At 44.7% G+C, this 23,568-nt stretch overlaps 1 protein-coding gene across 1 annotated transcript in view; it reads left to right on the top strand.

Annotated features, from left to right (window-relative positions):
• The first annotated feature begins 4,418 nt into the window (after positions 1–4,418).
• The window catches only part of LOC121277258 (protein Largen-like), a 144,867-nt gene continuing 125,717 nt past the window's right edge, over positions 4,419–23,568 (top strand). Inside the window, exon 1 of the mRNA XM_041186503.1 lies at positions 4,419–5,247. Within this exon, the coding sequence (XP_041042437.1) occupies positions 4,458–5,126 (669 nt within the window). The 5' untranslated portion in view covers positions 4,419–4,457 and the 3' untranslated portion in view covers positions 5,127–5,247. The remainder of the gene's footprint in view (positions 5,248–23,568) is intronic.

Below are 23,568 nucleotides of genomic sequence, written 5' to 3' on the forward strand. Positions count from 1 at the left end.
TGTGTCTGCTGACTTTGTTCTTCCTGATATTAATGGTTGTGGGTTTGGAAGGCGCTGTCTAAAGAGGCTTGCTGAGTTCCTGCAGTGCATCTTGTAGATGGTACATACTTCTGCCACTGTGCATTGGTGGTGGAGGGAGTGAATGTTTATGGATGGGGTGATAATCAAGCAGGCTGCTTTGTCCTGGATGGTGTCTCATCCAGATAAGTGGAGAGTATTCCATCACCATCCTGACTTGTGCCATGTAGATGGTGGACAGGCTTTGGGGAGTCAAGAGGTGAGTTACTCACTGTAGGATTCCTAGCCTCAGACCTGCTCCTGTAGTCACAGTATTTATATGGCTAGCTCAGTTTCTGGTCTATAGTAACCCCCAAGATGTTGAAAGTGGGAGATTCAGCGATGGTAAAGCCATTGGATGTCAAGGGGAGATGTTTGGACTCTCTCTTGTTGGAGATGGTCATTGCCTGACACTTGTATGGCATGAATATTACTTGTCACTTGTCAGCCCAAGCCTGGATATTGGCCAGGTCTTATTTCATTTGGACATGGACAGCTTCAGTACCTGAGGAGTCGCGAATGGTGCTGAACATTGTGCAATCATCAGCGAACATCCCCACTTCTGACCTTATGATGGAATGAAGGTCATTGATGAAGCAGACTAGGACACTACCCTGTGGAACTTCTGCAGTGATGTCCTGGAGCTGTGATGATTGACCAACCACAACCACAACCATCTTCCTTTGTGCTAGGTATGACTCCAACCAGTGGATAGTTTTCCCCCTGATTTCCATTGACCCCACTTTTGCTAGGGCTCCTCAATGCCATATTCAGCCAGATGCTGCCTTGATGTCAAGGGCAGTCACTCTCACCTCACCTCTGGAATTTAGTTCATTTGTCCATGTTTGAACCAAGGCCACAATGAGGTCAGGAGTCTGGCCCTGGGAGAACCCAAACTAAGGGTCATTGAGCAGGTGATTGCTAAGCAAGTGCTGCTTAATAGCACTGTTAATGACCTCTTCCATTACTGATGATCAAGGTTAGACGGAATTGGCAGGGTGGGGGGAGGAGCGGGGGAATGGTGGTAATTGGCTGGGTTGGATTTGTCCTGCTTTTTGTGTACAGGACAATTTTCCACATGGCCGGGTAGATGCCAGTGTTGTAGCTGTACTGGAACAGTTTGGCTAGGGGGTGAGGCAAGTTCTGGAGCACAAGTATATACTATTGCCAGAATATTGTCAGGGCCCATAGCCTTTGCAGTCTCAAGTGATAGGCCATGAGGTTACAAATTTGGTTGAGTATAATTCTGCTGCTGCTGCTGGCCCACAGTGCCTCACGTTGCCCAGTCTTATGGGTGAAATTTTACGGCATTGGGATTTTACGTTCTTGCCAAAGTCAATGAGTTTTAGAATGTCTTGCTGCTTTTTACAGCCCCATCCCCACCAAAACAGGGCCATAAAAGTCTGCCCTAAGTTGCTAGATCTGTTTGAAATCTATTCCATTTAACACGGTAGTAGTACCACACATGATGGAGGGTATCCTTATTGTGAAGACAGGACCTTCTCTCCATAAGAACCGTGTGGTGGTCACTTCCACCGATACATCTGTGGACAGATGCATCTGTGGCAGGCAGGTTAGTGAGGTTGAAGTCAAGTATGCTTTTCCCTCTTGTTGGTTCCCTCACCACCTGCCGTATACACAGCCTAGCAGCTATGTCCTTTGGAACATCGCCAGCTCGATCAGTAGTTATGCTGCCGGGCCATTGACATTAAGTCCCCTACCCAGAGTACATTCTGCACCCGTGCCACCCTCAGTGGTGTTCTACATGGAGGGGTGGGGAGTGGTATATGATAATCTGCAGGAGGTTTTCTTGCCCATGTTTGATCTGATGCCATGAGACTTCATGGGGACCAGCATCGATGCTGAGTACTCCCAGAACAACACCCTCCTGACTGTATACCACTGTGCTGCCACCTCTGCTGGTTCTGTTGTGCCGGTGATACAGGACATATCCAGGAATGGTGATTGTGGTGTCTGGGACATTGTCCATAAGATATGATTCTGTCAGGCTATTGCTTGACTAGTCTGTGAGACAGCTCTCCCAACTTTGGCACTAGCCCCCAGATGTTGGTAAGGAGGACTTTGCAGGGTCGACAGGGCTGAGTTTGTCATTGTCATTTCTGGTGCCTCGGTTGATTCCAGTTCCATTCCTTTTAGGCTTTTGTTATGATATGGCAGGTGGTATTTGCCACACTGACCAAATCCCAAAGGGAAACTTGGCCACGCTATCACAATGATTTTTTAATTTGTATTTATTACTAGAAGGTTTGTGCACTGAAGTCAGAAGTAATGAGTGCACTACCACCTTACGAGATTTTAAAGATTAAATTAGAACATTTGTTAACAAAAGAAAATAAAACTTAAACACACAAAACTACAGTTGCGCAGTTACATTTAGTTTTCCAACAGTTCTCACAAGATTTCTCCTTAACTAGACCCCCCTTTACACCCCCCTTTCAGGCAACTGTCCAAATAGATTCTTATCTATAAAACATCCAGCAATATTGCCACAAGCACCCACTGTTACTATAAGGGAGGTGTTTCACAGCTTCTCTCTCCCTCTTACTTGACAATGGAACTCCAAAGGCTTCTAACATAACCTTTGTTACTGGAACAGCAAACTTCTGTGGTGTGGCTCGAGGCTTTTTCTATAAGACTGTTTCACACAGTGCACCTTTCAAGATTTCACATGGCCATGCCTCATACAGCTTTCCATCTTTCTTTAAATACATTTTCTCCCTTTTGATGTGTAAATCCCACTGTTTCACCCTTACTTTGGAAGTTACTTCTCCCAGAATATTAAAATCTTTCATGTTGGTATTATGGCCAGCACTTTCGGGAAAAATAAACTTAATAACCTGGCCTTCTTCACCTTGCCAATTGTAAACAACTTATCATGTCCCTTTGCCAATCAAACACCCTCTCAACTTATCTAAAAATGCAAATTCCATTCACACAGTATCTGCTGGGACTTAACCCGAGTTTACCCATCTCCATTTCAAATGCCTGTGTTACACCTAATGGTCTCTTGATGATTCAAAACTTGCAGCCTGACTGTCTGCTGTTTAATTAAACTAGACACACGCACAAACATATATACACATAGTCCCAATAAACCTACTTTAGTGTCCCACAGTAATATTAGGGAAAAAAAAATATTTCCTTTACACTTTTTAGACAACTAAGTGGCTGGCTAGGCCTTTTCAGAGTCAACCACATTGCTGTGGATCTAGGTAAGGACAGCAGATTTCCTTCCCTAAAGGGCACTAGTGAACCAGATGGGTTTTTAATGACAATTGATTCATGGTCATCGTTGGACTTTTAATTCCAGATATTTACTGAATTAAAATTTCACCACCTGCCATGGTGGAATTCAAACCCAGGTCCCCAGAGCATTATCCTGGGTCTTTGGGGTATTAGTCTAGTGACAACACCACTACACTCCTCCTCCCCCTAATTGAACTGCATTCTCCACGGCAACACCTCCAACAATCAGAATCCACTTGCCAACCAATCAGCACTCTCCTTTCATGCAGAATAAATTGTTGTTCTCCTGTTACTGTTGGTAATTTTTTTGCGAGCTATCCTGATGAGCGCAAGGCAAAAATGTTCAATAGCATGTCTCTTTTTTCAGCAATACTCATACCTGATCAGTGTTAAATCAGGTTGAGGGGACTTGCAATGGCCACAGTCGGGTTTCCACTGGCTCTCAAGCTGGTCTATGGACCCACCATGATGAGCATTAAATTCCACCCCCGCTACGTCTCATTACAATGTTTAGCTTTGTCAAAGGTTTTTATAGGGACACAGGTATACTAAAACTGCAAGTTTTCATCAGTCCAGTGATTTCTACTTGACTATAGTCTCGAGGAAATTCCAACAGCACACGCTATGGGGAAGGGCAGAATCACTGACAACAGTTTCTGTGCATATGATGAATCTAGAAGTTGCTTTCAATTTTAGAGGGGTAACGATGACAAACACTAACAGTTTTGCTGTCATTACACCACAAAATCTGAGCCAATGTGTTGTACATTCAGGCTGAGAAATGAACAGGCCATTCAATATGCTATTATTGACTCCAAGAAATAATTGTATTTCACGGAAAGTTACAGCACAGGCAGTTGTGGGATTGGAAAGTCATGAGAAAGGTTGTTTTAACCACCACCATTTCATGAAATTTATCTTCTTTTAATTATTACAATTGTTTGCACAGTTATTTGAGGAAACAGATGCAGGATTGTGTGCATTTATTATAGCTTTATGAATGATGGTACAATTACTTCACTCCTGGATTGACAAGCTATCGTGCTTATTGGATCCTCACTGTTTTTTCCCATCCTGTGCAGGTAGTTGACCAAATAGACCATCTTACCTGTGACCTACAGCTGGAGGAAGAAATGACTGACAGCTCCAAGACTGACACTATAAATAGCACCTCAAGTAGTACAACAGCCTCGAGCCTGGATAAGATCAAAGTGCACTCAGTTAGATCAATTTGCAAGACAACAGTGACTTCATCAGCTATCCTAACCGTGCTAAAGAAAGCCAATCCCCCACCTCCACCTCCACGATTAACCCCCCTGCGATGTGAGGAGCCCCGCAGACTATCTTACTGTGTTAACCCTCTGACGACCAATGGGGCCTTGCTCCGCAATGGTGCATTCTTGTGTAAGACAGATAAAATGCCAAACGGAGATGTGTGTTGTCTCCCTGGTAGCAATCCAGAAAAAATGCGCAAACAGCCACTGGTGCCCAGAGTTGCTAAAGATAAATGTCCAGAGGTTACACGGGAAAGAGTTCGATTTAATGAGGAAGTTCAGTACCATGGCTACTGTCCGGATTGTGATGTTCAATATGACATGAGAAACAGGAGCGTGCATTTACATGGTGAACTGAGCAATGCAAAAGGAAAGCCACCGCACCAGTGCCCTCCCCTTGAAAATGGAGGATCAGGCAGTAACTTTAGTAATAATTTCCCAACCATAAAGGCTAAAATCGCACCTCCACAGACTGCTCCAAAACCTCAAAAAACTATTCTGAGGAAGACAACAACCACAACAGTTTGATGCAAGGATCATGTAAACTATTTTGTATCCTAACGAATTGAGCACTTTCTACTCAAGCAATAAAGAGCCAAAACACATTATACCCAGAGTTCTCCAGTGAAGTGACACAGAAGAAATCATGGTAAGTGCATCCATTTCTACTTTCAAATGTTTCCATTGTTTGTGCCAGTAGCTTTGCAGTTGAATCATGTACTCTACATAGTGCACTATACTGGTTGTTTGATAACTATAAACATCAACGTATTGAAAAGCAGCATAACGTCGCTCTCTGTTGGCTCTTACAGATCATTAAAAAAAATCATGTAACAATACTCATCTGAAACATAATCATCTCCTTTGCGATAGCTGTATTTATTCTCATTGCAGTACTTAGTTAACATTATTTACCAACAACGTCAATTTACCTGTATTAATAATTAAGTCAAGCTAACTTTGCTTCAATAATAATAGTGTAATCATTACAGAGCAAGGTGCTACAAAAAACAATCAAGATGCCACTTTGGTATATAAGTCACTTCCTATTTTTATAGCTGTTCGGTTAAAAACCCTAAGCTACACTTTTTTTAAGTTACACCCATATAATTTAAAGATATAAAAACATAATTATATTCCACCATGCTCTGTCAGAATAAAATGCATTTACTAAAAATACAATGCTGCAGTACTGAGATGATGGAGCCTATGAGATTTAATGAACCTAATGGAAGGACTTGTATTAAATTCTTACAGTGTAATACTTCCGTAAAAATTTTCATTTGCCACTGTACATAACTCACACAGTGCTAATAATGGAAGCAGGATGTAAATCGTGTTTTGAAACCATTTTCCATGAGGCAGATATAGAAAGAGAATAAGTAGCCTTATTAAATTTCTGCAATGAGCACAAAATACTCAGTGTTCCATCTTTTACCAATTATACTGTTCTGGTTGTCCGGCAGATTTTCACTGAAAGCATATTGTTGTTTGTTGGTTAATAACTTATATAACTGCTCTTTGTGCTTGTTTTTTATATTTGGCATATATAAATATATATATTTTAGTTTTGAAACAAATGTACAGAAAATTAGAATCAACCCATCCCATGCACTTTAGGGAACAGTTCATCATAAAGCCATCATGATTAAAAAGCCTTACACAAAACCTCATCCCGTAAGTTAAATATTTGCACACATCATTATGTTAAACATATGGAATCAGTGTAACTCTTTAACAAGTGCAAGGCCAGATTAAGTGTTGAACAAGTTGTTCTGCAAATAGCAGTAACTTCCATTTTTGTTTACACTGCTGGTACTTTTTTTTGTTGTTGCTTTTAACTTCACAAATGTGCACTTTTCTTTACAAATAATGGAATTTTGGTTGGGCCATTTATTGCTGGGACTGGCTGAACCACGAAAAGCATTATAAATTCCTGCTCTGCTCTGCTAAAATTGTTCGCTATTGCAGGAATGCAAAGATAATCCCCAGGCTTCTCTTCTCCACTACAAACCATCTTGTGAAAACCTTCTTCTCTACCTCCTTCAACCTCACCCCAACAATAAGTGCAAGGAGCTCAGACGCTTCTTTGTCAATAATCTTGTAACCATCTCATCAGCTACATGTGTTCCTTCTCTTCTTCTAATTCAACAAGTCAACCTTCCTCTAAGTTTTCCCCTGCCCCTCGCTCTAGTCCTGAACTTGCATCTTTCTATGGTTTCTCCCCCATCTTCCCTCATGCTCACTGCAAGCTCATCTTGTCCACAAGACCCATCCCCTGCTGCTTTGAAACTATTCCTGCCAAATTGCTGACCACCTAACTTCTCTGCCTAGTCCTCATGAAAGCTGATAATGTTAATGTTTTCCTTTCAGGGACTGTCTCCCTCCCTTACAAATTTGTCATTATTACCACATCCTCAAAAAACCTATCCTTGGCACCTCTGCCTTTGCAAGCTAGCACCCCATGTCCAATCCCCCTTTCCTCTCCAATGGCCTTCAATATGTTGTCATCTCCCAAATCTGTGCCCAAGTTTCCCCTAACTCCTATGTTTGAACCTGATGCCACAGTACTGAAATGGCCTTTACTAAAGCCACAAATGACATCCTATATAAATGTGACCATGGTAAACTATCTAACCCTCCTCATTCTTCTTGACCTGTCTGCAGCCTTTGGCGTGGTTGACCATACCATCCTCCACCAATTGTCTCTCCATCTTCATCCAGTTTGCCTCATCTGGTTCCATTCTTATCTATCCAACCATAAGCTTAGAATTACCTGTAATTGGTTCTTTTCCTCTTCCCTTACTATAATCTGTGGTGTCCCCCAAGGATTTATCCTTATACTCTTTCTATTTATCATTGACATGCTGCCTCTAGGCAACATCGTCTGAATACTCAATGTCAAGTTCTACATGTCAAGCTGTTCACTACAGCAGGTGGTCAGGGAACCAACAAGAGGGAAAAACATACTTGACCTTGTCTTCACCAACCTGCCTGCCACAGATGCATCTGTCCATGACAGTATCAGTAGAAGTGACCACCACACAATCATTGTGGAGACGAAGTCCTGCCATCACTTTGAGGATACCCTCCATCGTGTTGTGTGGCCACCGTGCTAAATGGGATAGGTTTCGAACAGATCTAGCAGCTCCAGACTGGGCATCCATGAGGTGCTGTGGGCCATCAGCAGCAGCAGAATTGTACTCGAACACAATCTGTAACCTCATGGCCGGGCATATCCCCCACTCTACCATTACCATCAGGCCAGGGGATCAACCCTGGTTCAATGAAGAGTGCAGAAGGACATGTCAGGAGCAGCACCTAGCATTCCTAATAATGAGGTGTCAACCTGGTGAAGCCATAAAACAGCACTACTTGAGTGCCAAACAGCATAAGCAACAAGCAATAGACAGAGCTAAGTGATCCCACAACCAACAGATCAGATCTAAGCTCTGAGAGTCCTGCCACATTCAGTCATGAATGGTGATGGACCATTAAACAACTCACTGGAGGAGGTGGCTCCACAAATATCCACATCCTCAAAGATGGAGGAGCCCAGCACAGCAGTGCAAAAGATAAGGCTGAAGCATTTGCTACAATCTTCAGCCAGAAGTGGCGAGTGGATGATCCATCTTGGCCTCCTCAGGAGGTCCCAGCATCATAGGTGCCAGTCTTCAGCCAATTCAATTCACTCCACATGATATTAAGAAATGGCTGAAGACACTGGATAATGCAAAAACTATGGGTCCTGACAATATTCTGGCAATAGTACTGAAGACTTGTGCTTCAGAACTTGTTGTGCCCCTAGCCAAGCTGTTCCAGTACAGCTGTAACACTGGCATCTACCCAGCTATGTGGAAAATTGTCCAGTTATGTCCTGTACACGAAAAACAGGACATATCCAGCCCGGCCAATTACTGCCCCATCAGTCTACGCTCCATCATCAATAAAGTAATAGAAGTGGTCATCAACAGTGCTCTCGAGTGGCACTTGCTTAGCAACAGCCTTCTCACTGATGCCCAGTTTGGGTTCCACCAGGGCCACTCAGCTCCTGATCTCGTTACAGCTTTGAGTCAAACATGGACAAAAGAACTGAACTCCCGAGGTGAGGTGAGAGTGACTGCCCTTGACAGCAAGGCAACATTTGACCAAGTGTGGCATCAAGGAGCCCTAGCAAAACTGGAGTCAATGGGAATCAGGGGGAAAACTCTCCGCTGGTTGGAGTCATACCTAGCACAAAGGAAGATGGTTGTGGTTGTTGGAGGTCAGTCATCTCAGCTCCAGGATATCACTGCAGTAGTTCCTCAGTGTAGTGTCCTAGGCCCAAACATCTTCAGCTGCTTCATCAATGATCTTCCTTCCATCATAAAGTTAGAAATGGGGATGTTCACTGATGAATGCACAATGTTCAGTACCATTCGCGACTCCTCAGATACTGAAGCAGTCCATGTCCAAATGCAGCAAGACCTGGACAACATCTAGGCTTGGGCTGACAAGTGGCAAATAATAGGTCAGGTGTCAGGCAATGGCCATCTCCAATAAGACAGAATCCGCCCATCACCCTTTGTTGTTCAATGGAATTAGCGCCATTGAATCCGCAATTATCAAAATCCCAGGGATTACCATTGATCAGAAACTGAACTGGACCAGCCATATAAATACTATGGCTACAAGAGCAGGTCAGAGGCTAGGAATTGTGCAGTGAGTAACTCGCCTCCTGACTCTCCGAAGTCTGTCCACCATCTGTACGGCACAAGTCAGGAGTGTGTTGGAATACTCCCCACTTGCGTAGATGAGTGCAGCTTCTGCAACACTGAAGAAGCTGGACACTGTCCAGGACAAAGCAGTCCGGTTGATTGGCACCATATCCACAAACATTCACTCCCTCCACCACTGACTCACAGTAGCAGCAGTGTGTACCATCTACAAGATGCACTGCAGGAATTCACCAAGGCTCCTTAGACAGCATCTTCCAAACCTGTGACTACTACCATCTAGAAGGACAAGGGCAGCAGATAGATGGGAACACCACCACCTGGAAGTTCCCTTCCAAGTCACTCACCATCCTGACTTGGAAATATATCTCTGTTCCTTCACTGTTGCTGGGTCAAAATCCTCGCTTCCTAACAGCACTGTGGGTATACCTACACCACATGGACTACAGCGGTTCAAGAAGGCAGCTCACCACCACCTACTCAGGGCAACTAGGGATGGGCAATAAATGTTAGCCCAGCCAGCGAAGCCCACATCCCCGAATGATTTTTAAAAAATGTACAGACATCACCCAGCTCTATCTTAACACCATCTACCACCATCCAGTGCCTCTGATTTATTGCACTGCTTGCCCATCACCTAGTCATGGATGGGAAAAATTGTCTCCTACTAAATATTGGAAAAAATAAATCCATTGCCTGGTGCCTCTACAAACTTTATTCCCAGCTATCGAGTCCATCCCTCTCCCTGGTCACTGTCTGAAGCTGAATCAGACTGCTTGTATCCTTGGTATGCTATTTGATCCTAAGATGAGCTTTTGACTACTTAACTGCTCCATCATTTCTAGCTCTGTAATCTTTCCCATGTCCACCTCTGTTTCACTTTGTTGCTGAAACCCTCACCCAGGCCATTTTTACCTCTTAACTTGCCTATTCCAATATTCCGCTGGCCAGCCTTCAATTTTCTGCCCTTAAAAAACTTGAACCCATCCAAAACCCGTTGCTGGTATCCAACCCACACCAAGCCCCTTTTACCCATCGCTCCTCTTCTTGCTGACCAACATTGACTCCTGGTCCAGTAAAGCCTCAATTTAAAATTCTCATCCTTGTTTTCAAATGCCTTCACAACCTCATCCCTCCCTATCTCTCTAACCTCCTCCAGCTCTACGACCCTTTGAGATTTCTACGCTCCTCTAATTCTTATCTCTTGCTCCTCCCCGATTTTATTTGCTCTATCATTGGTGGTTTTTCCTTCAGCTGCAGGAACCTAAACTCTGGAATTTCCTCCCCAATCTCCTCTGCTTCTCCGCCTGCCTCTTCTCCTTTGACATATATCCAGAAACCTATTTCTTTAACCCTAATTGTCTTGGATAAATACAGCATTCAGAACTGCTCCTTCTGTGGCTTGCATTTTGTTTGACAACACCCCTATGAAGCAATTTGGAAAGCTTTACTATGTTAAAGATTCTATATAAATGCAAGTTCTTTTTATTTCTACTTCTAATGCTTAGCATGCTTCTCTAGGTTGATACCTCCCTTAAGCTATGCCTGATTCATCTTCTTGGCATGTCCTTTTATATTTAAAATTTAACCAGTTTTGGTCTCCCTGCCTGAAGGTGATTCAGGAATACGGATGTGCTGGGCCATAAACTTACAGATTGTGATCCTAAACAGTCCTGCTGCTGCTCATGGCTCATATTGCCTCTTGGATGCCCAGGTTTTGGGTGCTGTATTTATCCTTAGCTTATCCCAAACATCACAGCTAAAGTGCAACACTACACAATAGAGGATGTCCTCATTGTTAGGATAAGACTTTAGCTTCATAGATTGCCAACCCAATCAGAGCCATCATGGATCTGTGCTGGGCAGGTTGGTGAGTATGAGGTTGAGTAGGTTGTCTCCTCGTGTCGAATCCCTCAACACATTACGCAGTCCAATATGACAGCTTCTTCCAGAGCAGAGCCAGCTTGGTCAGTGGATGTACAAGCTAGCCACTATTGGTGGTAGAAACTAATGTTCTTCACCCATGGCACTTTGTGGAAGTTGTTTGCATCTGATGGGAATGATAGACCACTTTAAATGATCACATAAAATGGCATTGAAATCATACATAGGTCAGACTGGATAAAGATTACAAACTCCCTGAAAAATATTGGTGAATCCAGTTTCATGTGACTATTGTAACCTCCTTGGTTATTGTTCTGGAAGTGAATCATAAATTACCAGATCAAGTAAATACAGTTCCACAACATGTCATTCATGAATTACAGCCTTGGTTTAAACATGGACAAAAGAGCTGAACTCCAGAGGTGAGGTGAGAGTGACGGCCCTTGACATCGAGGCAGCTTTTGACTGAGTGTGGCATCAAGGAGCCCTAGCAAAACTGGAGTCAATGGGAACCGGGGTTGGGGGGGGTAGGGGGGGGTGGGGAACACTCTGCTGGTTGGAGTCATACCTAACAAAAAGGAAGATGGTTGTGGGTATAGGAGGTCGATCATCTCAGTTCCAGTTCATCACAGATACAAGAGCAGGAGTTCCTCAGGGTAGTGTCCTAGGCCCAACAACCTTCAGCTGCTTCATCAATTACCTTCCTTCCATCATAAGGTCAAATTGGGGATGCTCGCTGATGATTGCACAATGTTCTGCACCATTCGCAATGACCATTTCCAACAAGAGAGAATCTAATAATTGCCCCTTGATATTCAATAGCATTACCATCACTGAATCGCCCATTATAAACATCCTGGGGGTTTAATTGACCAGAAATTGAACTGGACTAGCCATATAAATACAATCACTACAAGAGCAGGTCAGAGGCTAGGAATCCTGCGGTGAGTAACTCACCTTCTGACCCTCAAAGCCTGTCCACCATCTGCAAGGCACAAATCGGGAGTGTGATGGAATACTCTCCACTTGCCTGGATGAGTGCAGCTCCAACAACACTCAAGAAGCTCAACACCAACCAGGACAAAGCACCCACTTGATTGGCACCCCACCCGCAAACATTCACTCCCTCCACCACCAACACACATTGGCAGTGGTGTGTACCATCTACAAGATGCACTGGAAGAACTCACCAAGCCTCCTTAGACAGCACCTTTCAAACCCACACCCACTATCATCTAGAAGGACAAGGGCAGCAGATAGATGGGAAGACCACCACCTGGAAGTTCCCCTCCAAGCCACTCATCATCCTGACTTGGATATTTATCGCTGTTCCTTCACTATCGCTGGGTCAATATCCTGGAACTCCTTCCTAACAGCAATGTGGGTGTACCTATACCACATGGACTGCAGCAGTTTAAGAGGGCATCTCACCATCATCTTCTAGGGATGGGCAATTAAGGCTAGCCTAGCCAGTGACGCCTACATCCCATGAATGAATAAAAGAACTCATGATCTCTGGATTTTAAGCCCATTGGCATGCCAGCCATACTATGGTAAATGTAGTTTATTTGTCACTTCCAGAATGGATTTGAGTGCTTGTGATACTCTACTCATAATACTCACAAATGAGAAAATAGGGGACACAGGTCAAAACCCAGTGAATTGCCACCCATCACTATTTCCCAGGAAGGGCATTTCTTGTTTATCAGCTTCTGGCTTTTGTAGAAATTTTGAGTCCATCTGGGCAGTCTGTAATGCATTTCCTGAGTGTTAATGTACATCAACAGCATCACCTGAAGAATGTAATTCAATAAAAATTGAAAATTGATCTAACCTCTTGATTGCACTGGATTGCATTGACCATCAGCAGTGAATCTCACCCATCTCTTAAATAGTCCTCATCCATTAATCCAGAAACCTCTTCAAAGAATTTCAATAGGGTTGTTGTACATATAGAGTTGTTATGCAGAAGTGTAGCTAAACAACGTGCTGCCTTTGAAGATATAGTTCAGCAGTAGTCCAGGCGCATGATGGGTAGAGGCAGCACAACAAAATCCAGAGCTCCTTGGATGATGAAAGAGAGAGACAGCAAGATGAAGCAAAAAAAATGGACATGTGGTAGATGTCAGATGGATAATGCAATTCTGACTCAGGTGCGATGTAGAAGGTCCAGAGAGGAATTGTGAAAGCAAATAAGAGAAGTAAAGAGACAATATGAGAAGAGGCTGGCAGCTAACATAAAGGGAATCCAAAAATCTTCTACAGGCATATTAACAGTAAAAAAGGAGGAGTTGGGCTGATAATAGATCTAAAAGGGAGGTTGAGGGCCTGGCTGAAGTGCTAAATGCGTACTTTGTATCTGCCTTTACCAAAGAAAAAGATGCTATCCACATCATGGTGGAAGAGGAGGTATTTGAGACACTTGATGGGTTTAAAATTGATAAGGAAGAGGTATTAGGTAGACTGGCTGTACTTAAATTTGATGCAAGGAGAGACACATGTATGAAAATTGTGGAGACACTGGCCAAAATTTTCCAATCCTCCTTAGATACAGGGGTGGTGACAGAACACTGAGGAATTGCAAATGTTACACGCTTATTCAAAAAAGAGTGTAAAGATAAGCCCAGCAACCACAGGCCAATCAGTTTAACCTTTATGGTGAGGAAGCTTTCAGAAAGACTGATTCAGAAAAAAAATGAATAGTCACTTGGGCAAATGGGGGCTAACTAATGAAAGCCAGCATGGATTTGTCAAGGGAAAATTGTGTTTAACTAACTTCCTTGAGCTTTCTGATGAGACAACAGAGGGTAGACGAGTGTAGTGTGGTTGATTTCACATATATGGGCATCGAAAAGACATTTGAGAAAGTGAGACACAGCAGACTTGTGAGCAAAGTTAAAGCTCTTGGAACAAAAGGGGCAGTAGCAACATGGATACAAAATTAACTGAGTGACAGGAAACAGAGAGTGATTGTGAATGGTTCTTTTTTGGACTGCAGGAAGGTTTATAGTGGGGTATCCATCGGGTCTGTGTTAGGATCCCTGCTCTCTTGATATATATTAATGACCCAGGCCATGGCATGCAGGGCAAAATTTAAAAATTTGCGGATGACGCAAAATTTGGAAGTATTATGAACTGTGAGGAGGATAGTTTTAAAATTCAAAACAACATAGACAGGCTGGTGGAATGGGTGGACAAGTGACAGATGAAATTTAATGCAAAGAGGGTGAAGTGATTCATTTTGGTAGGGATAGGTAACATAAGATAAAGATTACAATGCTAAAGTGGGCACAGGAGCAGAGGAACCTGGAGTATATGCACACAAAATGTTGAGACAGTGGTTAAAAAAGCATAGGAGATTGTTGGCTTTATAAATGAGAGCATAGAGTACAAAAGCAAAGGAAGTCATGATTGCCCTGTATGAAAGACTGATTCAGCTTCAACTAGAGCTCTTGGTGCCACACTTTAGAAAGGATATGAAGGTGCAGAAAAGATTCATGAGAATGACTCCAGGGATGAGGAACTTTAATTACATAAATAGACTGGAGAGGTTGGGGCTGTTCTCATTGGAGAAGAGAAGGCTGAGAGAAGAGCAATACTTCTTCAAGGTAGGCATTCCTTGAAGAGAAGTGGCAGTCAATTAAACACTAAGATAAAAGCAAAGAACTGCGGATGCTGGAAATCCAAAACAAAACCAAAAATACCTAGAAAAACTCAGCAGGTCTGGCAGCATCTGCGGAGAGGAACAAAGTTAACATTTCGAGTCCGAATGACTCTTCAACAGAACTAAGTAAAACTAGAAGAGAGGTGAAATATAAGCTGGTGTAAGGGGAGGCGTGGTGGGACAAGTAGAGCTGGTTAGAGGGCCAGTGCCCTTTAAACCAGCTTATATTTCACCTCTCTTCTATTTTTACTTAGTTCTGTTGAAGGGTCATTCTGACTCGAAACGTTAACTGTGTTCCTCTCCGCAGATGCTACCAGATCTGCTGAGTATTTCCTGGTATTTTTGTTTTTGTTTTGGATTTCCAGCATCCAGTTTTTTGCTTTTATCTTTTTTGCTTTTATATAGGTAGAGGGAAGCCATGAGCGGTCTGGACAAAGTAGATAGGGAGAAACAGTTCCCATGGGTGGAAGGATCGAGAACCAGAGAACCAATTTAAGGTGACCGGCAAGAGAAGCAACTGCAAAATGAGAAAATCTTTTTCACCCAGACAGCGGTTAGGATCTGGAATGTACTGCCTCACAGTGTAATGGAGGCAGATTTAATCATTGCTTTCAAAAGAGAATTGGGTGATTAACTGGAGTGGAAAAATTTGCAGGGCTGCGGAGAAAAGACAGGGGAGTGGCACGAGACAAATTGTTCTTGCAGAGAGCGGCACAGACACGACAGTGCTATAACAATTCTGTGAGGTTGTAAAATCATGTTGGCTGCTCTTTCATATCTGTGCATTCAGATGATCATTGTTAGAACCTTGCATAATACCTTTGAATCATTTTCACCCAATAAAGCTATCTATTGCATTGAATGATAGCATCGGAACAGGTTCGGCCAAAATAGTCTGTGTTGCTGTTTATGTTCCACACAATTCTCCTCCCGTTCAATTAGCCTCATCTCAGACTTTCAGTAAACATCCCTTTCTACTCTAATCTCTCATGTACTCATGTAGTTTTCCTTTTGGAAGCATCTAAGCTATTTGCCTCAGCCACTTCCTATGGCAGTGCATTCCACATTCTAACAATTCTCTGAGTAAAGCCAATTCTTCTTATTTCCCTGTTGGATTGATTAGTAAATATCTCATGTTTATAGTCCCTGATTTTGGATTCTCACACAATTGGGAACATTCTTTCCACAATCAACCCTGCCCAACCAATTCATAATTTTACAGACCTCCATTAGGTCACCTCTATTTCGCTTCTTTGCTAAAGAACAAAGCCCCAATATGTTCGTCGTTAGCATTTTTAATTGCTTTGCTGACCTGTGATGTTGCTTTTAATGATTTGTCCGCCTGTATCCCCAGATCCTTTTACTCTTCTACCTCACTCGGTTTCTTGTTTTCTAACCTGTACTTGATATTTCCTTTTCCCTGACAAAAGTGCATCACCTCATATTTATCAATGTTCAAGTTCATTTGCCACTTAACTGCCCAGTTTTTGAATGTTTTCTTGTATTTTGTTGCATATTTATCAGTGTTATTATACCCCGCAGTTTGGCAGCATCTGCAAATTTTGATGTTGATTTCCTTGCTCCTAAGTGCAAGCCATTAATGTAAATTATAAACAGTAGTGGTGGCAGCATATATTCTTGTGGAACACTGCTTTCTACCCTCCCCCAATTGGAATAACTGCACTTTAGACAATTTACTACTCATTCAGCTATTTGTCCACTGAGTGCACATGCCTTAACCATTGCCATAAGCCTACATGTGGTACCTAATTTTCAAAAGACATCTAAATCTATGAGACACACTTGTCTACTACTTCCTTATACATCTTCAAAGAATTCTATTGGGTTAATTCAGCATGCCTTAGTCTTTCAAAATTTATGATGAAAATGATTACATCGCTGTAGAGCCACTGGAGGCCAGGACTGTAATTTTTTTGTCCCTGTTGTCGTCGGGCACCATGGTAGGTGTGATCAGACAATATGGCGAGAAAGCCAAAAATCAGTTTGTGATCGTCCGCTCCACCCATCAATGGTCAAACCTTTCCCGCCATCCAACGTCAGGAATATAATTTCAAAGTTTTACATCTCATCATCTTGCCTACTTGCCACAATCATCCCCCTACGTCAAATTTACCGCCCACGTCAATGGGAAAACAGGCCAGCTCAGAGCACGTCCAGGCACGTGTGACATGCAGAATCATTAGGGTCTTGCTCACATCGGGGACATCCCAGGAGCAGAAGGTCACAGAATCACACAGTGAAGAAGTGGCCCTTCGGCCCATCAAGTCTACACCGACACGTGAGAAACACCTGACCTACCTACCTAATCCCATTTACCAGCACTTGCCCTTAGCCTTGAATATTCTGACGTGCCAAGTGCTCATCCAGGTACTTTTTAAAGGATGTGAGGCAACCCGCCTCCACCACCCTCCCAGGCAGCACATTCCAGACCGTCACCACCCTCTGGGAAAGGTTTTTCCTCACGTCCCCCCTAAACCTCCTGCCCCTCATCTTGAACTTATGCTCCCTCATGACTGACCCTTCAACTAAGAGGAACAGCTGCTCCCTATCCACCCTGTCCGTGCCCCTCATAATCTTGTACACCTCGATCAGGTCACCCCTCAGTCTTCTCTGCTCCAATGAAAACAACCCAAGTCTATCCAACCTCTCTTCATAACTTAAATGTTTCATCACAGACAACATCCTGGTGAATCTCCTCTGCACTCCCTCCAGTGCAATCACATCCTTCCTATATTGCAGCCACCAGAACTGTACACAGTACTCCAGCTGTGGCCTCACCAAGATTATATACAACTCCAACATGACCCCCCTACTTTTGTAATCTATGCCTCAATTGATAAAGGCGAGGGTCTCATATGCCTTTTTCACCACCCCACTAATATGCCCCTCTGCCTGGGGCCCTATAACTACCGGGCCCTGGAGGAACAGGTGCATTGCATGCTGGGTGTATTCTTATTGATATGACACTACTGGCCATGGGCTGTTACAAGTGATCGTCAAGGGGGTGAGAGGAAAGTCCAGCTGTGAGTGGGAGAGGAAGGTGTACTGGAGCAGGAAGTGGTGATGGGAGACGAAGGTCTAGGTTTGACTGGGAGAGGAAGGTGTAGCTGGTGGGGCAGGGGGGTTTGGTAGAGTGAGGTTGGGAAGGGGGGAATGAAGGTATCAGGAGGGTGATGTTGGGGGGGATGGAGTACAGAGGAGGAGGGAGTAAAGAGGGAATGTGGCAACTGGGGAGCTAAGTATAAGGGGGAGGAAGGTGTAAGGGAAGGAGTTCGAAGGTGGAAAGAATTTGTGGAGGGGGGATGTTCAGAGGGGTTAGGGATTTCGGAGATGGGAAGGAGTCCAAGAACAGGAGGGAGTATGGATGGAGGAGGGAGTAAGGGCAAGGGATGTCCAGGTGAACGTGCAAGGGAGGGGTCTGTGGAGTCAGTGAATGAACTGAGGATTGGCCTGCTAGGAGGGAATGGTGAGTTTGAGAGGGGGCAGAGTGATCTGAAAGCATGGGAGGCTGAGGGTGCGATGGTAATGGTAGAAGGAACGGCAAGGATGGTTGGTGGGGACTCGGAAACAGACATAGACCCTTGGGGTGGGAAGGAGGAGGTTGGGAGGTCAATGTGGATGGGTGTTGGATTTTAGGGAAGGTAGGGAATGTACACATTCACCTGGACATTCTGGAAAGAAAAGGGTTCTGGTTGGTAGGTGATGGTTGGAGGTGGAGAGTGATGCTGAGGGGTCAACAGTGATAGAGGAAAGGACATGGGTGACTGGTGGAGAGGAAAGGATGGGGGAGTTGAGAAGAAACCTTACTAAGACCATGTTTTTGAAATTGAAAGTGAGTGGAGCCTTTTTGGTGGGCACAGATACTGCATGGGAGTGTGATCAGTGGGTGGGCAGAGATACAGATCAGCTCAGATGGACAACTGAAAGAGAACCCCAGCAGGCAGCACTGGAAATGCCCGGGACATTGAGATGTGTGTGATGGGGAAGAGTCCTGTGTGCATGGAAGAATGCTTGCACTAGGCTCCGAAAGAGCCTGCAACCCACACATACTTCTCCTTCCAGAATCACTCGTGGTCCAGCTGCGTGCAGCTAGTGGTGGTGGGGGACACAGGGGGAGATGCAGGGGAGGACCCACGAGGCCTGGAAAGACACCATCACACATTACTCAGTAAAAGTGAATATATTTTCAGATTATAAAGTGACAAAATGTATTAACTCGTACAGCCACTTGTAAGCGGAAATTCTTAACTTTTCTAGGCCTACCACTTCTTCTAGGTGCTGCCTTGACATCCGCAGCAGGGGTGGAGACAACCTGTGCAATGGTTGGCCCTGTTGCCTCTGGTGACATTGGTTTGGGTGCAGCTTCCAGCAGCCTCCTGGAGAGTGCTAGCTCTGTGCAAGGGCAGCCTTTAAATACGGTGCCTGGATTACTGAAGGCCTAAATTGGCAGCAGGGTGGCTGAATCTGAGGCCACTCCACCAGCGACCCAGCGTGTTTCCTGGGAATGCATAATTAATGAGGCAGGACGTGCCGGGAATGGGACGATACAGCACGAAGAGCTCCAAGCGTAGCCGATGGTTAAAAAGTCCTTTTTCCTGCCCGCTACTGCACTCCATGCAAAGCTGGGACAATTCCACCCATGTTCCTGAAATTTATGCTCATGTGTATTTTTCAGAAATATTTTTGAGCTCTATTTGCCTTAAGGCAAATTTTATTCTAAAGCATTTCAATTCCAGTAATCTTATGTTTGAGGTGGTCCCAAAACCTATCTGCAAATCATGATACATCACTTGCCAATGGCCCAGGACCATTTATGCTTGCTCCAGGAACAGAGGGCAGAGCCATCAGCTTGCACAGGCTATCTCCACCCCTCCTGCGGATGTCAGGCAGAGCCATCTATAATCAGGATCAAGGATACCTGCAGCTAATTTACAACATAGGGATGGCATTGCCAGTGGTTGGGCATAGTCACCAGTGCTCTTAATATTCCCAGCTAATGCTATATCATCCAGCGTTACACTGCCCACACATAGGTTAGCGGGTGATTAATGAGTTGGTAACCATTGCCAACACTTTCAGCTCCTTTCCCACTGAACGCATGAAACTACTGTCCAATGTTGTCACACTGGTGCATTTCACAGGAACAGAAGTCATGAATGGTTAACATGTGCCCAACCTTAAGGCCATTGTTTTGGCAGAATAAATCAAATTCTGCTCTTACATAACTTTCTGGGATTTTCATTCATATCTTGGACATAGTGAGACAAAAGTGTTTAGCCCTTAAGCAACCACAGTGATTGCAATGTGAGATTACGCCTCACCCATATCTTCAGTTACAGTAAACACTGGGTTTTCCAATATGGCAGCGGTGGCCAACTATATGGACCACTTGATGATACTGCAACGATGATGCAGTGCCTGATGGCAGATGTTGCCACACAAGCAGAAGCAGAAGTCACACAATGTCTGAATTCTGCTGTGAGCTCAGAATGAAGTCACGCAATCTCAGTTTATTGTCATGCAGGTTCAGACTGCTGTCATCATGGTTGCAGATAATAGTGTTCAAAGGGGCTTGGAGGACCTCGCAGCAGCCCAGGAATCCCAATAATCTGTCCAGCAACAGGTTACATGATTACTGAGATGCCACCTGCTGCCCTCTCTCAGGATGACAACATTTGTCCTCCAAAGATTGCCACTCAGCTAGCGACCTTGCTGAATGGTCTGTTAGCCAATTAGGCCATGCTGCTGCTGCGCAGGCTGAGTTGGTGCAGTCTGAAACTGGTTCTTCAGGGACATCATCCAAGATCATCTGCAGACTCCCCACTGAAAGTCAGCAGCCTTCCACCAACCATGCGCCAGACGTTGGGGTACCACTCACTGCACAGGAACGCTCGGAAAGGAAAACAGGCACTAAGAGAATGCACAAGCTGGATAGTTGAACTTTGTACAGTATATTGGATAGTCTGGTTTATGAATTTGGATTGACACGTTTGTTTTGTTGTGGCTTTTATTTTAGCATTGTGGCCAAAAGGATGTGGTGATGGTCAGTGACAGAGTGAATAGAAGGGGAGGTATTTAATGGAGGCAACAGGAGTCCCATCTGCTGGCTGGGAAGCTGGTGAATGCCCCCATGTTGCCTCTTTTTGGGAAGGCAGTCGAATTAAGTGTGAATTAGGGCAGGTCTTCCCAGGGTTCAAGGACCCCAGGAGTGAAAGCTCCACCCGCCAAGAGCTATTGGCCAATCAGAGAGGCTGGCAGCTCTTCATTGCCTTGCAGTGCCACCAGGGATTCAATGGCTGCTGCCTGCATTACACCCATCTGAGGCTTAAGATCGCTGAAGGACCCAGGCCCCAGATGAGTGATGGCAGAGGGGAGTTGCAGGTGGGGGAGAGGACTCGGAAAGGGTGTCAGCAGCAAGGGCTGGAGGCCAGCTCTCTGCAGTCCCTCCTGCCCAATGTTGACTTCTTCGATCAGACACTGAGTGCCTTTGAATGAGGGACCACCCTTGAGAGCTCACAACCAAAGTGTTTGCTTTTCAGGCTTCCCACATGGTGAGTGGCTAAAAATCAGCAGTGGTGGGATGAGGCCCTTAGGTGGACTTTCCCACTATGGGCTTAATGGGGTCAGTGGTGGGAAGATGTCAGAGTTCCCACTCGCTACCCTCTCATCTAATTAAATGTCCTCTGCCACCAAACTCATCGCTTGGTAGGGCATTAAATTCCCCCCAAAGTGTGAGGATCTTGGTGAACGGGGAGTTGAAGCTGTGTTCATTAGTACCATGATCAGTGAGTCAACTGCAGACAGTCTGGCCAGAAAGGAGCTGTGTTGGTCACCTCCTCCATTGCTCCTCCTCCTCCTCCTCCTCACTGTATACTTGGGGAGCAAGAATTGTGCACTCATGACAGTGAGGTAATGCAGGATCCAGTAGACCAGGACGTACCGAGTATTGTTTGCCGAGGTTCCTGCAACCACCCCCCAACAATAAAGTCAATGGTGAACTCACTCCCACCCTGTTGAGTTGTCCCACAGTTAATTAACACTTGGAGCAGCAAGACTTCCACCCCTACCTTGGGAGAAAGCCCTGCCTCCAAGAGCTGCTGGCCAATTAAATGGTTGCCAGTTCTCTGGCCCCAGCAGCGCCACTGAGAGTGGTGGCCATGGCTGGTAATACATCCAGTCCTCAGCAAAGATCATCACTGGAGCTGGATGGAAAGGCGATTTGGGTTTTTTTGGTGGTGCCAGGATAGGGTCACTTGAAATATCACTTGCTCAATCCAACTCGAAAAGACCCTGATGCATAGAAATTCATGGCCATTGTCACCTTCACAGCCGCTGGCAGTGCTGCCCTTGCCCTACTCTGAGGCTGCAGTTCTGATTTCAGTGAACGCCTCCTAAGTGAAGCAGAGATGTCTCACACTCATTGTTCCTCGCTGAATCTGAAATGGGAACATTCCTTCCTGAAGACCCTGGGTGGAAGTGGCCTCCTTCTTCTGAGAGCCCTTCTCCCTACTGTTCCCCTTCTCCCTCTTTGAGCAGCTTGCCCTCCTCTGTGTTGTCTCTGCTTATTCTCCCTGCCATATTGAAGACCAAGGGGATAAAAGCTAGTGCACTCTGGTCCAGGAGCAGGTGGTCTGAGCATAGCCCACGAAGTCAGAACCTTCACCACGTGCCACGCCAATCCTGTCAACTTCAGCAATTTCAAATAGCAATACAAACACCAAAAGCTCCTACCAACTCAGCAACAACTGTTAGAAATCAATCAGAAACAAACCTGAAATTAGTTAATGATCCATTTATTAGAGCTCGTGATGTGTCTTTCCTGCTGCTGAGTGCATGTTCGCTGTTTGAGATTAAGTGGAGGGTTTAGTTGGAGTGCTTAGGTTGAAAATGGTGCTTCTGACATCGTTCCCCTTTTATAGTTATCACACATTGCACTCTCCATTGAATTACAGTCCTTACAGCAAGCAGTCCATAGTTGCTTCCACCTTCCAATGGACTCCTGGATCCCTATTTCACCGAGTAGTAATTTCGAGCGGCCATTTCCAGGCATTTCCCTCAGCTTTTGGAGGGTTTTTTAAAGCCACCGCTATCAGTAAAGCTGTTCCTAAGTTTTGACTCACACCAGCCATGCCAGAACAAATCTTTTAGAACCCGTAGAAGGCCACAGGATGTGTTTTTCAGCTTTTGTACCTGGCTGTGGTATCTCACAAAGTCTCTCAACTGACCACACAGAACCCTTGTTGTCTGCCTATGATATTCGTTGATTTATAGGAGAGCCTGTAACCTGATTTCAAAAAGGTTTCCTCTGCCCTCTTCCCCATTGCACCTTGAAACTCTTTAACCTTGAATCCAGGTAGAAATGTTAATTAGCGTATCCTTGATTCCAACTCCCTCTCATCTTAAAAGTAGATGGACCATTTGCAACACAGCTGTTTACAACCCGGTACTTTCAACACCTTTGTAGGACTTTGGGAGGCTTAGGCCTGAACTTTTGCCATGGCTGATGGGTAATGGGTTGACATGAGTTAGCACTAAGTTGGCAAAGGGGCTGTAAAGGACCATGGAGTGGGTAGAGGGGTATAGGATGGCACAGACAGTATGTGGTGCCATGGGCAGTGGGCAGAGGGGTATAAGGGTTAAAAGGGGGCCTGAGGGGTTGGGTAAATGGGCATAGGATGGCATGGAG

Source organism: Carcharodon carcharias, chromosome 4, assembly GCF_017639515.1.
Source record: "Carcharodon carcharias isolate sCarCar2 chromosome 4, sCarCar2.pri, whole genome shotgun sequence".
Taxonomy (NCBI): Eukaryota; Metazoa; Chordata; class Chondrichthyes; order Lamniformes; family Lamnidae; genus Carcharodon; species Carcharodon carcharias.